The sequence below is a fragment of the Plectropomus leopardus genome, chromosome 7 (assembly GCF_026936395.1).
Source record: "Plectropomus leopardus strain MGB_pleo_1.0 chromosome 7, ASM2693639v1, whole genome shotgun sequence".
Lineage (NCBI taxonomy): Eukaryota > Metazoa > Chordata > Actinopteri > Perciformes > Serranidae > Plectropomus > Plectropomus leopardus.
In genome coordinates, this window is record NC_142182.1 from 20235710 (window position 1) to 20251954 (window position 16245).

General features: G+C 39.4%; 1 protein-coding gene across 1 annotated transcript; it reads left to right on the top strand.

Annotated features, from left to right (window-relative positions):
* Positions 1–600: 600 nt before the first annotated feature.
* drd4a (dopamine receptor D4a) lies at positions 601–14268 on the top strand. The gene is made up of 4 exons (XM_042496558.2): positions 601–1326; positions 4182–4294; positions 8910–9499; positions 13318–14268. Exons 1-4 carry the CDS (start codon positions 1084–1086, stop codon positions 13533–13535), a joined length of 1164 nt encoding a protein of 387 aa, XP_042352492.1. The 5' UTR covers positions 601–1083; the 3' UTR covers positions 13536–14268.
* Positions 14269–16245: the final 1977 nt, after the last annotated feature.

Genomic DNA, 16245 nt, shown 5'->3' on the forward strand with positions numbered 1-16245 from the left:
AATTTTCTATACTTTACTACTCTGTGATTTGTATTTAACTAATTTCAAACAGCCTCACAGACACTGACGAAGGTCTGGACTCGCCCTTCTCATGAGGATAATCTAGGTTTTCAGGATATTTTTTAGATTGTTTCCCAGATTTTAGATTTTAACCTTTGGATTTAAATTTCTAGGATTTTAGGACATTTCTAGGATGTTTCTAGGATTTTGAGACATTTCTTGGATTTTAGGACATTTCTAGAATTTTAAGATATGAGGAGTTTAGCTTGGAGCTTTGTCTGGGGGTGTGGGGTATCCTCCACTGGTACTGTTTTTGATAAAAAAATCTCTATTTTGATGCTGTTTCATGCACTTTAGCACCTTATGTAGCCTATACTAAAAGTACAAAACAATTTCCAGTTTTTACAGCGTCAGTACACACGCACACACACACACACACACACACACACACACACAGACACAAACGCACGGACAGACATACAGATGGACAAACTGTCTGGAGCTCAAGGACTGAAGGACACCGTAAAGCGCAGCCGATTAGCGGCTTTAATCGGCTAATTTGCCCCCGGTGGCCTTTAGCAGGCTGCAGGTAAACACACCGGAGCTGAAAACACACGCAGTCAGACACACGGACGCTGGTGTGACCGAGAGACTCTCCGCCTGGTCGTCACTCTGCAACTTGAGCCTTTCAACACAGGCGATGGATTCCCTTTTTAACTTTCTCACGATTTGAGGATTTTCTTTTGATCAACTCTGTTTTTTCATCTTGACGACCCAAAATGTTCTTTCTAAAGGGGACAAACAGAACTTTAACAGCGCCTGTTTATCAACTATGAGTTAATGGTGTTGACGCGTTTTATTTCGTAAATTGAACCAAACTCTGCCTGGTTCCAACCTGTTTTACGCGGAGGGTTTTTTGCGTAAAGTGCGCACCGGAGCTCCATGTTAGAGTCTGTTAGAGTCTCCGTGATACCATGATGAGACCACAGAGCGAGGACCAGAGTCCAGCCCGGCCTTCATGAGAGCCCACTGGCCGCTCTGCTGTGGCTCGGAGCGGGACGGAGCGGAGGAGCCGCGGCGGAGATGGCGGCCAACGTGAGCGCGGCGGCGGAGGGGGAGGAAGCGGCGGTGCGGGGACACAACCTGCCGGCCCTGTTGTTCGGGGTGCTGCTGATCGTGGTGATCATCTGCGGGAACCTGCTGGTGTGTCTGAGCGTGTTCACCGAGAAGGCGCTGAAGACCACCACCAACTATTTCATCGTCAGTCTCGCGGTGGCGGATCTGATGCTTGCGGTGCTCGTGCTGCCGCTTTTCGTTTATTCCGAGGTGAGATCAGCCGAAAAACACTTAAGTTTGTGTAAATTTAAGCTCAGGATAGGCACCTCGACTGTTTCAGGGGCCCCTCAGAGTCCAGATCCGGCAGGTGTGATGGATTCTGAGTTTTTAACACGTTACAAAAAACCTCTTAAATGTCCAAATAAACTCTAATTTGCCAGAAACCCATTTGTCCATTAATTAAGGGAAGCAGTAAAATCCCTTAAAAATGCTTTATCTAAGGAGTGCTTTACCCTTATTTTACACACGAATTTGAATTAACAAGCTCATAAAACAGTCTATATATCTTTTTTTGTATTGGCTGTGTGATATGAATCATTGAGGCATACAATTGATTGTGTAGAGTTTTTAATTATCACATTCAGTAGGTTTAAGGGACACAAGTCTTTCAATATGAATTAGCCACTGCTGACAAAAACAATATGTCATCTATGTATTCAAATAAACCTTAATTCACTCCTGAAATCATACCAAACACCTCATTTAAATTAAGATGGTATCCAGAGACCCTTTTTTCCCATTTACTTTGAAAAGTAAAAATCCCTTAAAAACCCTTTATCTAAGAGGTGCTTTGCTTTCCCCGTGACACACTCAAAGTTTTGAAATATATAACAAGCAATTAACTATTTCTATATCATTTTTGTGTATGTAATAAGTGTTATTAATTAAGCCTTTAATTAGGCTATCACATTAAGTAGATTTTAAGGGGTACAAGCCTTTCCCCACAATGTACTTATTAATCAGTTTCTGACAAAACGTTAGGCTACCTTATCTATGTTTTGGGGTTTAAAACTTCATGGAGTTGCCCAAGAGGCATGCAAGTCATATGAAAACAATTATATTTTTCAAGGGTTTAAGTCAAAGGATGGCTGTCATGTAATTTGTTCCGGGGTTGGAAGAGGTTTTTACATCTTAAAATGGATTGAACCATCAAGATTACCTGCTAATATATCTTAATCCATTAATTTATCCATTAATAAGACAGTGATTGTAGACTTACTGTATTGTAAGGGAAACTTCATGGGCTTTTGAGTTAAACAATTGGGGATTCAGTTTCATTTAAAGGTTTGCTGCAGCGAGAAACAGTATTTTCAACTTTTAACGTTTTGTTCTCACAGTTCAGATTTTTATTGAAATTCTTTCAGCAGAAAAGCCTAATAAGAAGCATAAACGCGACAATGCAACACAATGGATGACATTGAAAGTGAGAAGAGGAGAAAGTGTTGAGTTAGGAGAGAGTTTATTGTGTGTTAGAATTAAAAATACATATTGCACATGGGATTAATAAAAACTTTTTTTACTTTATACGCTGCTGAGTAGTTTAATCTGTAATAATATTGCCCATTTTATTCATTTATATTATAGTCATATTAGATTATATTTTCTCTGAAAACATAGAATCTGAAAATGAATAATCTTAATTTTAATGGAGTAGACATATAAAGTGGCAGAAATGGCCTACCCAAGTAAAGTGCGAATACCTCAAATTTGTTAAGTACACACAAGTGCTAATATAACACCGTGAAAATACACTGTTAAAAGTAAAAGTCACTTACCTAAATAGTGTTACTTATATAAAAGTACAAAAGTATCATCAGGAAAACGCAGTGAATTAAAAGTACATTTAGTATGTTAAATTGTGTAAAATTAGTGAACTGTCCCTTTAACCATCAGCTCTGAACTCCAGCTGACCCTCGGCTGAAGCCACGCCCTCTAAAGTGACATCACTGAGACTCAGACTCAGAATTACCTCATCTGACAGCAGAGTGACCTGCAATTTAATAATACTTAGTCTGAGTTTATTTCTGTATATTATTTTATTCTCATTATTAAAACTTCAATATTTTCCTTGATCAGAGATCAACAGAAAAAAAACAACCTATACATTCCTACTGAGGTCAGTTCAGCCCCAGGGGTCAAAGGTCAGCCGAGGGGCTCCACACTTGACAACGGATTTTAGCAAAACAATAGAAAATGAGTCCATGTTTGTCAATTAGTGTCCATTCTTTTGTCTCTTTGTTTATCCATTCATCATGTTGTTTACTCCTCACAGATTATGCTTTCTTTGTTTTTAATGTACTCTGTTTGTTTGTGTGTTTTTAATGTAATCCGTTTGTTTTTATTGTCACAACAAACAATTGACAACAACTAAACTAATTAACTGATTGCCTTTTACCTAATTAAGAGCAGGAAGACCACAATATCAAATTGCCAATAAAGTACCATGAAATATTAAAAAAAAAAAACAAATAAGTAAAAGAACACCATTCACAGAAAATGCTTTAAAATATAATTTAATACTGTGTGCATTTTTTAAAATGTATTTGTAATATTGATTTTATAGTTATTTCATTTTTTTTTTATAAACAATTTGTTGTTGTATGCGATATGTATTTATTAGCTTTTTCTTCAATGTCCACGTTAACCAATGTACAGCATTATTAAAAAAAAAGAAATCCAGTTTGTAATGCACTCATATTTTATTTTGTTTATTTATGTAATTTGGGGGCCTTTTTTGTTTATTTGTTCTTTGATTAAATTGTGTATGCATGATATGATATTTTTCTGTCATATATTTGTATGATTATAAGTTATTTAATTGGATTTTTATTTACTTGTATCTCATAAATCAGTTTAATATATATACATGTGCGCACTGCTTTCTTGCAATGTAATCTGTTGTGTGTAGCTGTACAGGTGCTGATAATTTAGATAATTTGGATGACGGTTAAAGTACACAAATATTATTGGCACAGTTACAGTACTTGGTTCAATGTATTTCAAGTAAGATGGTATATATGTGAGTTAATGTTAATGAATGAACATACTAAGTTTGTTCCTTTCAGTTCCAGGACGGTGTGTGGACCCTCAGCACCACTGTCTGTGACGGCCTGATGACCATGGATGTGATGCTGTGCACCGCCTCCATCTTCAACCTTTGTGCCATCAGCGTCGACAGGTCAGTGCTCACCTGTACAGGTACACACAACAAGTAAACAGCAGGTCAGTCTGTGTGAAAAAAGGTTTTATTGTTGTTTTAGTAGGCTTTAGTAGTTGGCTGTCTGATCTTTGACATGCTGCAAGTTTTAAATTGTTTTGAACTTGTCATTGGTGGAAGAAGTATTTAGATATTATAGAAAAGTAAAAGTCCTAATACCATAGTGCATAATTTAAAACTTTAAAACTCAAAGTGGTACACACCTTTACACATTGTGTCTCCTCCTCCTCTGAAACCAAACGTAAACCCTTTGCTGATTCTAAACCAAAAACAAACTTTCAGTGAGAACAGTCTTTATCCAGCAGCTGCCGAGATATTTCAGAGAAGCACAAATTACAAACGATGGTGGCGCTGGAGAAAAAGTCAGCGTATCATCAAGGTTGTAAGGATTCATCATCAGGAGACTTTACTGTTTGTGTAAAATTTCAGAGGTAGAACAACCAACCGCCATCATGAGAGCTGCCAGCATATAAATGAAGATATGGATTTGGGTTAAAGGGGTAGTTTGAGTTTTTTGAAGTGAGGTTGTTATTGATTATCAGTATATTACCCACAGTATATGGTGGTTGGCTCGCTTCAAGTTTGGAGAAGCAGGCAGGAGTACTGTCAGAAAAGCTAAGCAATATAGTACTGTGAATGGGGGCAGCAACAATGTATACTTTATACACCTAAAAAAATCAATATCAGTTTAAGGGCTTCCTATATTTAGAATAATTTTACTGCTTTACCTTGCCGTCAGGTGGCTTTTTCCGATGGGGAAGAAATCATAATTTTCAGTTCCCCATCTATGTTTTCGTCAAAGCACCAGACTCAACAAAAATAGTAATTTTACTTACAGAACACATGAGCTTCTGGTCTCCTGCTGCCTTAGTGCTTTAATGATTAATTATTGTGTGACTTTGGGGTTTAAAAGGATAAGTGTGCATTCACCCAAGTGACACAATACCACAAAATTGATACACCACACATTTAAAGCTAAACTGACCAGTTTTACTGCCAGGCAAAGACCTGTTTCTTTGCTCTGTATATTCTGATGCATTCACTGACACTCGTATCATCTGCTCACACGCTTTAGTGCAACCACTCACACCATACGCTCACAGATACACGCACTGCCCCCACGCTAAAGGAGCCACACCACTCTTATAACTCAATCTAACCAACGACGGCACAGAGCGCTAGCCAGTCAGAGGCAGAGTACATGGGGTTCACGATTTCTGTCTCATAAGGGGAAAAATATAGTGTACTCTGCCGTTTTACGCAAACCTCAGCCTCATTGGCCTGGCGGTGTGTGAGGCATGTAATATGTAATATATATACTTGATGATCACTAAAATTAGGTGGGAAAAAGCAGATGTATCAATATTGGTATCATTTATCAGCCAAATTTGTTGTTATATATATCGATAGTCTGAGTTTATTTCTGTATTTTATTTTAGTCTCATTATTAAAACTTCAATGTTTTCCTTGATCAGAGACTAACAGAAAAAAAAAACCAACCTGTACATTCCTACTGAGGTCAGTTCAGCCCCAGGGGTCAAAGGTCAGCCGAGGGGCTCCACACTTGACAATGGATTTTAGCAAAACAATAGAAAATGAGTCCATGTTTGTCAATTAGTGTCCATTCTTTTGTCGTCTCTGTTTGTTTATCCATTCATCATGTTGTTTACTCCTCACAGATTATGCTTTCTTTGTTTTTAATGTACTCTGTTTGTTTTTATTGTCACAACAATTGACAACAACTAAACCAATTAACTGATTGCCTTTTACCTAATTAAAAGCAGGAATACCACATTTACCATTTAATTATTTATTTATTTATTCTTATTATTAAAACTTCAATATTTTCCTTGATCAAATTTGTTGTTATGTATCGGTACATTGGCAAAAAAATCCAATAGCGTGCATCTCTATAGATAACAATTTTAGTTCCCTACCGTAACAGGCTGTTTGACTTTAAGGTGAAGCGGTGAGAATAGTCTAAATATAGCATACACCTTAACTATAGATTTTTTTAAGTGGCTAAAATATCTTTTGTTGCTGACCCGCCCACAGCAACAATAGCTTCTGTACCGCAGCCTGCTTCTCCAAACTGCGGGTGTGTCGACTACCATCCACTGTATGTAATACACGGACTATGGACAAGTACCTCATACAGCCCCACTTCAAAAAACTCAACTGTCCCTTTAAAGTCCATTTTTTTTCGAATGCAGCTCTGCAGCACAAACAAACCTGAAACTCCTGAAGGAATATCAGAGGAAACTCTGCGCAGATGATTAAAAGGAAGAGGCCAAAGTTCTGCCATAACTCACAGACTCCTGTCATAAACGGAGCTTTAAATCGGCCTTGGGCCGGGTCAACCAGCTGATTAATCACACCAGAGCCCTTAAGACACCATTTAAAGGTCGATAGGGTCAGACAGTCACGCCACAGTTCGATCTCATGTGGAAATATGACAATGACCTTTTTGTCTGTTTCCTGTAAAATATCCAAACGAATAAAAAACAGAACAATTTAAAGCCTCAAATGAAGGAATGCATCTGCGGTGATGAAGTGGCATCTTTGCTCTGCGCTTGTTGGTTAGACGTAACACGATTATGTGAACTCTCAGCTGATGTTGAGGGATGAAACTCTGAGCTAAAAAGCCAGAGCTGCTCCTCAAATCTGATGTCCCAGCTCCAGATAAATATGATTACATGTGAGACTGATGGAGGCAGTGAGGTTAACGTGGACTGATGGTGATGATCCGAAGCTTTTTGGAGCAGCCGGCAGCAGTTAGAGGTCTAAGAGTCTGAATAATTCAAGAGAGCGGGCAGGAAACAGATCCTGAAGGTCTGCAGAGAGTCCACCTGTCCACAGGCTTCTGGTCTCTGTAGGTTTGATGATTTTAACAGCGAACTGACTGATGACTTGCTGTCATTCAGGGACGGATTACTGAACAAGACCAGGGGCCCAAGGGCTCTGGGGGCCCTGGGCCAGAGGTGCCTTTGAACAAAGTGACTGATAATATTTATTTTTCTTGAAAGTCAGAAAGGTCGTTCAGAAGTATGTCTTTTGTCCTTATCACATGTTTTTGCTTCTGATCACGATTTAAGTCAGGGATACTCAACTTGCTTTGCTTGGGGGCCACTTTTGCAAAATGACAGGAGGACAGGGGCCAGTCGCAGCAGCCCCATACATGTTTCTAGGATTTAAGGACATTTCTAGGAGAATTCAAGGATTTTAGCATGTTTCCAGGATTTTGGGGAATTTCTAGGATTTTTTTATTGCATTAAATGAGAAGATTGATTCCACTCTCATGTCTGCTTTATATGAAGCTGCAACCAGAGGCCATTTAGCTTAGCTAAGCATAAATACTAGAAACACACCGCAAATTAAAAACAAACAAAAACAAAAACCATCCAAATAGACACAGCACAAACAAATGAAGAAACACCTTCTTCTGTTTCTCCAAACTGGGGGCGTGCCGACTGACATCTACTATACCCCATATGACCCCACTTCCAAAAATCCCTTTAAAGTGTAACCTCCTCTTTGCGTATTTTTGTCCATTCTCATGCTGTTTGTTTTCTTGTACAAAGGTCATTTTAAAAATATGTTTTGATCTCGATAAGACTACCTATTTAAAGAAAGAATTAAATAAACAACTCTGGACATTTTGACCCATAAAAAACAAGTCACATTAATGCCGTTAGTTCCGGCTGTGAAAGGTCAAAGTGTCTGCTGTAAAAATAAAAGCTCTGTGAATTGGATTCATTTGGGAACGCTGGAGAAAGATGAGTGCTCTGAATCTGTCAAGACTCAGGTTAGAAAGATTTATTTAGACTGAAAAAAAAAACTGACTGCTCAAGGATTGCAATTATAAAGATGATGAACCATGGAAGACGTTATCTGTGTGGTTTATTCTGTTTTTATTGCCATGTATTTTATTTTATTATTTGTTAATTGTTTATCATTATTACTTTTCTCTATAATATGTTAAGTGATGTTTGGCTTTTTTTGTTTTAAACCATACTTTTCACTGCATTTTGTGAAAGGTGCTTTTAAAAATACAGTTTCTGATTACATTTATTATTGCGTATAATTTAATATAATTTTATTAACCCACAAAGGCAACTGATTTGGGCAAGTAAAAAACAGACAGGATTATTACTATAATTATTGTGATCATTGTTGTTATTAGTACACGGTGGAAAAACCAAGTGGCAACCTTGGGGCTGAAAAATGAAGCCAGCACGGAAGTGCCAAAACCTGCAGATTCCTCTTATGTCTACTTGAGGCTGGCTCTAAAACAGGGTAAATCCCCATAGACCCCCATGTTAAAAAGCCCAACTTAAAAGGACAAATAACCATGCTTACAGCCTGTCACAAAAAAAAAAACCAAAAAAAAGAAAACAGATTTGGTCTCTATTGCTAATTTCCTCGTTCATCACAATTGTACAGATACACATATTTAAGGGCGGGGCCACTTGAGTGACAGGCTGTCCGCAGATATTGTTCTGGGCTTCTCAATGAGACCATTTCAGTCTCTCTTTGTTGTTGTTACAGATTTTAAACTTTCTTTCACTTGTTGCAGGTTCATCGCAGTGTTAATCCCTCTCAACTACAACAGGAAGCATGTGGACCTGCGGCAGGCGGTGCTACTATCAGCCACCTGGATCATGGCCTTGGCGGTGGCCTCACCCATCATATTCGGCATCAACAACGTGGCAGGCCGTGACCCCACCGAGTGTAAACTAGAAAACGACGACTACGTCTTGTACTCATCCGTGTGCTCCTTCTTCATTCCATGTCCCATCATGCTGCTGCTGTACTGCGGCATGTTCCGGGGCCTGCGGCGCTGGGAGGAGGCACGTAAAGCCAAGTTGAAGAACAGCATTCAGGCCTGCCGCAAACTTCAAGAGGCTGCCGCCTCTCTGCCACCGCTGGCCTCACTGCCGCCACCGCTGCCACCCATCATAGAGAGGGAATTGACAGATAATCCAGATGAGCCGTCCACCTTCCCGTCCACAGACAAACCCTTCCCTTCATCAGAGTGCAAAGACAGTCCCCTGCCGACCATCAGCTTTGCAGAGATCAAGTTCAACCCTGACCCTCATAGGAGGAAGAGGGCCAAGATCAACAGCCGGGAGAGGAAGGCCATGAAGGTGCTTCCTGTCGTTGTGGGTGAGTTCATTCCCTATTAAGGCCCAGTCACGCCCGATATCTAAGAACTAGTGGGGACAAAAGCCGACTGTGTCACAGCCAAAAGATTGCACCTGAACACATCACAAAGGCTACTCAATGGCCCACCAGCAATCATGATCGCGCGTGCAAAAGAGAAAACAATAATAATAATCTCCATACTAGCAAGCGGCGGTAGATTGTATTCATCATTAAAAGAAACAGAAGTCTGACAGGACGGATTCAAGGCACTAGTTAGCCAGATAGCACATTAACGACACAAGCCAATGTTGTAGAACAAATTATATGTACCGTACAGGCGAACAGTAACACAAATAACTATAAACCGTTTTTGCTATGGAGCTCAATGACAAATATATATGACAAATTTGTTTTGATCTTACACCCTCTTGACTTTAGTGTTTTTTTGCTGTCTTAACTTGTCTTTCTTTTATTGTCCACTAGAAGAGATAGAGAACTGCCAATAAGAGAGATGATTTTTCTTACTGACAGACTCCACTGTCTCTCATGATGATTCAGCAAAAAAACAGCTGTCAAGGGCCGACTAGGGCCAACAAGTGCCAATGGTGTAGGACACACCGCAAAAGCCAAAAGCTCACAGTTTACAGCGTCAACTGGTTTGTGCTCATTGAAATACATTTTCATTAAATCTGGGCAAACACCGAAGCTTACAAACTCAAAAAGCAGTTAGAGATTCTGCTGCAAGCAGTCAGCATTGTAAAGGTGTTACACATACAGTAACACTAATATCTGTATCTGCAGGCAGATCTGAAGGCAAAAGGAGAACATTTTGGTAACTGAAGCATTATGGTTTCCATTTGTAGTCATTTTGTGGATGACGATCAGATCGTATGGAGAGGTGGAACCCACTAGCCAGAATACAATCTTTGAACCCATTGACTATCACATGATGCCAATTTCTCTTTAAATTGGTTCTTCTTTTAAAAAACATCTGCATTCATATGCAACTGGATACTGGACTTCCTTACATGCAAACCCTAGAGAGTTCAAATTGGCAGTCACACCTCCTCTACATTAGTGTTCAACACCGAAGCCCTCAGGGCTGTGTGCTCAGCCCCCTGCTGTTCACGCTGTACACCCATGACTGCACTCCCGGACATCAGGAGATCTCTACTGTGAAGCATATTTTCTATGATTGCGTCCTTAACAATGTTGACAAATAGAAAAAAAAGAAAGTATTGCTTTTTGCAATTATACTAAGAATATAAAGCTGCACTTGACTGGAAGATGAAGACAAAATAATCTGTCTGTTTTATTTTGATGACATTAGTCTACTTAACTGTGTAGAACTGCTCAAATGACTTAAAGCTGACACAATTGTCTGATTTTACAGAAGCCCATCTGATCATCCAACAGCCAGTTTGATGATTGATCGGTGATTTTGGAAATTTTGCCTGATTTTATAATCAGATGTACCATGTCTGCCTGGTTTAATGCATCCAGGATAAATTTGTCCACCGAATTGACAGATACGAAACTGATATCAACTCCTGGTAAAAAATGCAAACAAGGTGACTCCTTAATTGTTTAGTGACTGTAATGTGACTTAGTCTATACTGCTGTATGATCAAACACTGATTGTCAGACCAAAGTGTTTCAACTTCATCAGAAACAACCTGCAACGTGATAAAAAATATTTGTGAATTTTTGTTTTCTTCATTTGCAGACCTCCAGCCAGCAGCCACGTTTGGTCTCACATGGAACAAACTTTAGCTCACAAACATTCAATTTAGTTGTTACAAAGTTACTTTAGGGTTACGAAAGAGTTAGTAAAGAGTTACCTATCCATCCATCCATACACCATCATGCATGGTGATATAATGGGCACCACAGGTACCCGAACACCTCATCTCCACCTCTGATGTCTTTTCAGAGGCAAGAACATATGAATTAGAAAAGGTCGTCCTATTAATAGCAGCCAGTGTTGGTTCTAATGCCGAGAAGTGCTTCCCTTTAGCACACAGCAGCTAATCCTGCAGCTCCTTAATCTGAAATCCAATTATTACGTAAAGCTTGGCCAGACACGATTTTCAGTGTGCAGGTAGTTCTCATGAATCTCGGCCTTATTAGCTCGTCTGACAGTTTGGATGGTGACCAGAGAGCAGGATTTAACGTTATAAAGTAAATAATTTGCAAAATATCTGAACACTAAAATATGTTGTGTGAGCTTAAGTCTCTGCATGAGATAAAATGGTGTTGAACTCCTTTCAGGATGCTTCAGTCAGCAAAAAGTCAAATATCTGGTTTTCTATAATTTGCTGGAAGATACACTTTTGTCCACCTGCTGTCAGTCATTTACACTCGATTACCAATGAGCTATGTACAAAACTAACGTGAGATGATAACCTAAGGTCACCACTCTGTTGGCGGCCAACAATGCCCTGATGAAGGCCCTTTGTTGGCCGAAACATGTTTTTTTATTCTGTTCCTTCATGAACTAGCCTTTGCAGTAAAGCTTTTTATCAGAAAAAGAGTACCTTGGTTGAGCTCCCCTTTTTTCTTCTATGTTTTTTCTCTTCTTCCAACTGGCCAGACTGTGATAGACAGATGGTTCATCCAATCACCAATCCACCTGACAAGTTTTTTTTTTTTCTAATTGCCCGCCCTTTTTCCAAACGGTCTCCAATGAAGGTGTCTCAGATGGTTCTGTGTCACAAGGGTCAGGTTAGGTTAGGTTAGGTTTTTAGGTTGGTATTTACCTTGTGTGATGTCGTGAGAAATCGGGAGCTTTTCTCTTGGAGCGTTGGAGGTGTGGGTGCAGGAAATGACAGTCAAACATTGCTTTCCAACTTAAATTCAGTGTATTTGGTCTTCTTTAACAGGTCAACTTATTTCTTGCACACAGAAGTTACAATAAAGGTTTGTAAATCAAAATTCTAGTTCACTGTCTTCTGAGTAACATTACTAAAATACTCTGTTGTTCTCTGTCTGCCTCAGTCTTGGTCTTCTCCTCCACACGCACTGATTCCTCCTCACCTTCAGCTCCCTCACCAGGGAAATCAGCTGATTTATTTCAGCCGGCAGCAATCAGTGTCCTGACTGCTCTGCTTGCTTAATGTGGGTCATGTAGTCTTTTACTGGACGCCATGATGGTTTGTAGTCCTTGCTGCAACCACTGGGAGGGAGTGCATCTCCCCTCAATGGCTCTACCTGTTATGACATCACTGTCATCATCAGCTGTCCATGGATGTGGAAAGCATATCCGAGCCTAAGGTTCACAGGGGGGTAAAACTCTGCTTTATTAACACATGACTAGCCTGCGTCTTCCAACTTGTCTGTTAGAACTGAAAAAGCAGCCCGCATGAGATGCGAAATGTCTTCAAGAAACTCGAGCAAGTCCAGCTGTCTACGATATAGCACTTAACTTAGTAGGTTTTCATGTAGTTAGGTAAGATGGTTGCTATAGTAGCTCAACTAACGATTCACTGTATACATGGGGATGAAATCAAATTGGTAGATTGGTATGTCAGTTGGAAGGTAAGGTGGTTGTTTGGTAGATAGGTAAATTGGTTGATAGACTGGTGGATATAAGAATTAGTAGTTTGGTTAGCAGGTAGGTAAGTAGGTGACATTATGCTTTATTAGTTGAGCTGACTATTAAAGAGGGAACCTGAGAGAAGAGCTGAATGGTCGGTTGGTTGATTGATAGGTTTGTAGGTCAATACAGAAATATTAAAGAGTTCAGTCAAACCTTCGAGGAACATTTTGGGTATGTAAGCATCTGACTCTGGGTGTCTCTGTCGTACTGTAGACAAACTCTTCTCGTCCTCCTCCTGCAGGTGCCTTCCTGTTCTGCTGGACTCCCTTCTTTGTCCTCCACACGATGCGAGCTCGCTGTCAGGACTGCCACATCCCACCGGCCCTCATGAGTGTAGTGACATGGCTCGGCTACGTCAACAGCGCTCTCAACCCTGTCATCTACACCGTCTTCAACACAGAGTTCAGGAACTTCTTCAAAAAGGTCCTGCAACGCTGCTGCTCCAAGAACGCTGGATGAGGATGCCACTGCTGCTGCCGCTGCTTCCGCTGCATGGACGACTTTTCTGCTGCAGGAGACGCTGCTGTTTATTTAGTGTCTTTGGTCTGTGTACGCTGCCATTGTTTCCGTCCTCTGTGAGGTTTTTATTTTTCTACATGAGACGACAGCAAAGTTTGTTTGAGCTTCATGTTTCCTGTGAAAAGGCTGCAGTCTGAGAAACAAACTGTTTCAGTGGATCGGCAACACGTCTTCATCACACAACCATTAAGGACTGATTTTATATGTTGACATTCATCTTTTCAGAATAAAAGTTTTCACAAAAAATGATTAAGATCGTTGCGTTTGTGACCTCACAAAATATAATTTTGCCATAACCTGAGAATACATATGCTAATTGTGACATGCCATCCAAATGTTTAATAGGATATAACTGACAACATTTTATCTCCAAAATGTCAAAGGTCAACTTCATTGTGACACCATAGACTTTGGTCAGATATTGAACTGGTGACACTAATCTTGGGTGTCCTCCTTGAAACTGTGCTAACTGTAGAGATATCTGTGCTGTCGGGGGAAGATTTGTGCGAAACATCCCTGTTTTCACAGACATAGATTTGAAATGTAACTGCAACTTGGCTGATGAATGGAGGAGTACAACAGCACAGCAGTAATTCTAGTTTACATTTACATTTTGTATGAATAAGTCTGCAAAACAACTAAATTTAAATAAATGCAGTAGGAAAAAGTCAAATATTTCCCTCTGAATGTAGTGGAGTAGAAGCATAAAGTAGAATAAAACGAAGATACTCAAGTTAAGTAAGGGCACCTCAAAATAGTCCTTAGTACGTGAGAATTTCATACAAAATATACTTAAACTTTGGAGGATACCTTTCTTGATTTGTCAAACTTGGTTTGAGTGCTCATGGGAGCACCTGATAGTTATTTAAAGACTTCCCAAATTGCAAAGACCTTTAGAGTTTCCTACACTTACAGTCCAGGTGAGCGTGATTTTAATGTAGGGAATGTCTGGTCCTTCACTATCAGGGAGCAGCAGCAGACAGCTGAGTGCCGCTGGGATCGAGACGCAGCAGAATTAAATGCCATCATGTCTGAGGTGATCCATCAGGAGCCACTCTGACAGATCACCTGACTGCTGACTGTCGAAAATATTCAAAACTAAACTCTGTCCCCAGCTGCTGAACACAGAAAACTCAATATACATATAATATGCAAAGAATACAAATGTGAAACAAAATATACTGAATTCTGTGTGCAGGAAGGAATGATGAATTTTACCTCCAAGATCCGAGTTGGGTAAAAATAAAACCTCCTTAACACTTTATTTCATTAATAAATCAGCTTATTAAATAACCACGAGGAGATGAATGAAGACTTTCTCTTTTGAATCCTGCTGACAAACGTCCTGAACAGTCAGAAGAAAAATAAGTCTGATTCAAAACAGGATTCAATAAATGTCATTTGTAATTTCTATAAATCAGTGAAGAAGCCAATTCATGATACTAAAAAATGAAGAAAGCTTTATTTATCATGTGTTAGTGATATTGGTGTTGGTTTATTGTGTATTTATGTATTTGTCAGAGCTACGATTTATCTTGCATCTTGCTTAGCAGATGGAGTTTGGGGACTTAATGTAAAAAAGTGAAAGAAATATTAACTTCATTACAGATTATAAAAAAGTAAGATTAAGTGTAGCATAATCACTATCACTAATCACTAGTAAAACTCGACAGAAAATGTGAAACCTACACTTATAAATACAAACACAAACACAGGAATTCTGTTCTGACTTTGAGGCATTTCTAATTAAAATGAAATGGAAATTTGCCTCTTAAATCCACTGGAAGGGACATAAACAAATGCACCAATCACAAGACTCCCCATTCAACTGCTAATGCTGTTGTAATTCAAGAGGACTGGGAGAAAACTAGACTTCTGCAACTCTTGGCTGTCTTCAAGCTTTCAAAAATCTAGCCCACTATGTCACAGGTCTGATAGTTTGTCAGAAATTTCAGAAAGAGGGCATTCCTGTTGGCTGTACAAACGCAGATGTTTCTGCACATCCCTTCAGTGAAAGCCTGATCCAATGGCAGAGAATCCTGCAAAGGACGTCGCTATTCCAGCATCGGCAACATCTGCCCACACGGCAAAGCAGCCCAAAAAAATAGACAGACTTATCCAAAAAGAGTCAATATAGGCGAAGTGTTTCAGAGATAAAGAGAATGTTGAGCCCTGTTCCCCCTGCACAAAAAACCTGCCAACACCCCAACACATCTGGCTTTTTAATGCAATGGTAAAGTGTACAATCAGCATTCACACCTGAATCAAATGACTCTTCAGTAGTTATTTATCACCTCTGATTGGTATTAATGGAAACACAACACCCAAGTGAACATCCTAATTTTAGCCCCCTCACAGAACCATGTACACAGCTCTACTCTACTGGCAACCTCAACTTCATGCTAACGTAGCTAACGTTAACAAGAAATTTACCATAAAATTAGCTAAAAAATAATAAAAAAAAGAAATGACCTAGAAAGTGCTTAAAAGTTATAGTTCTGTAAAATAATTTTAAATATGTAATAAGCAGTAAATATAGTTTTCCCTAGCTTTTTATCCCTACACACTTTTCCATAGCTTTTAAAAAATATTTTTCTAAATTTAATAATTTCTTACCCAAGTGCTTTAAGCCCTTTTCTCCATGTTTTTT

Bases quoted from the DNA above. Each gene is read 5' to 3' on its own strand.
- drd4a (XM_042496558.2), top strand. From the start codon at position 1,084: ATGGCGGCCAACGTGAGCGCGGCGGCGGAGGGGGAGGAAGCGGCGGTG. The intron at 4,295-8,909 runs GTCAGTGCTCAC...CACTTGTTGCAG, and splicing joins TGTGCCATCAGCGTCGACAG to GTTCATCGCAGTGTTAATCC. The intron at 9,500-13,317 runs GTGAGTTCATTC...CTCCTCCTGCAG, and splicing joins GGTGCTTCCTGTCGTTGTGG to GTGCCTTCCTGTTCTGCTGG.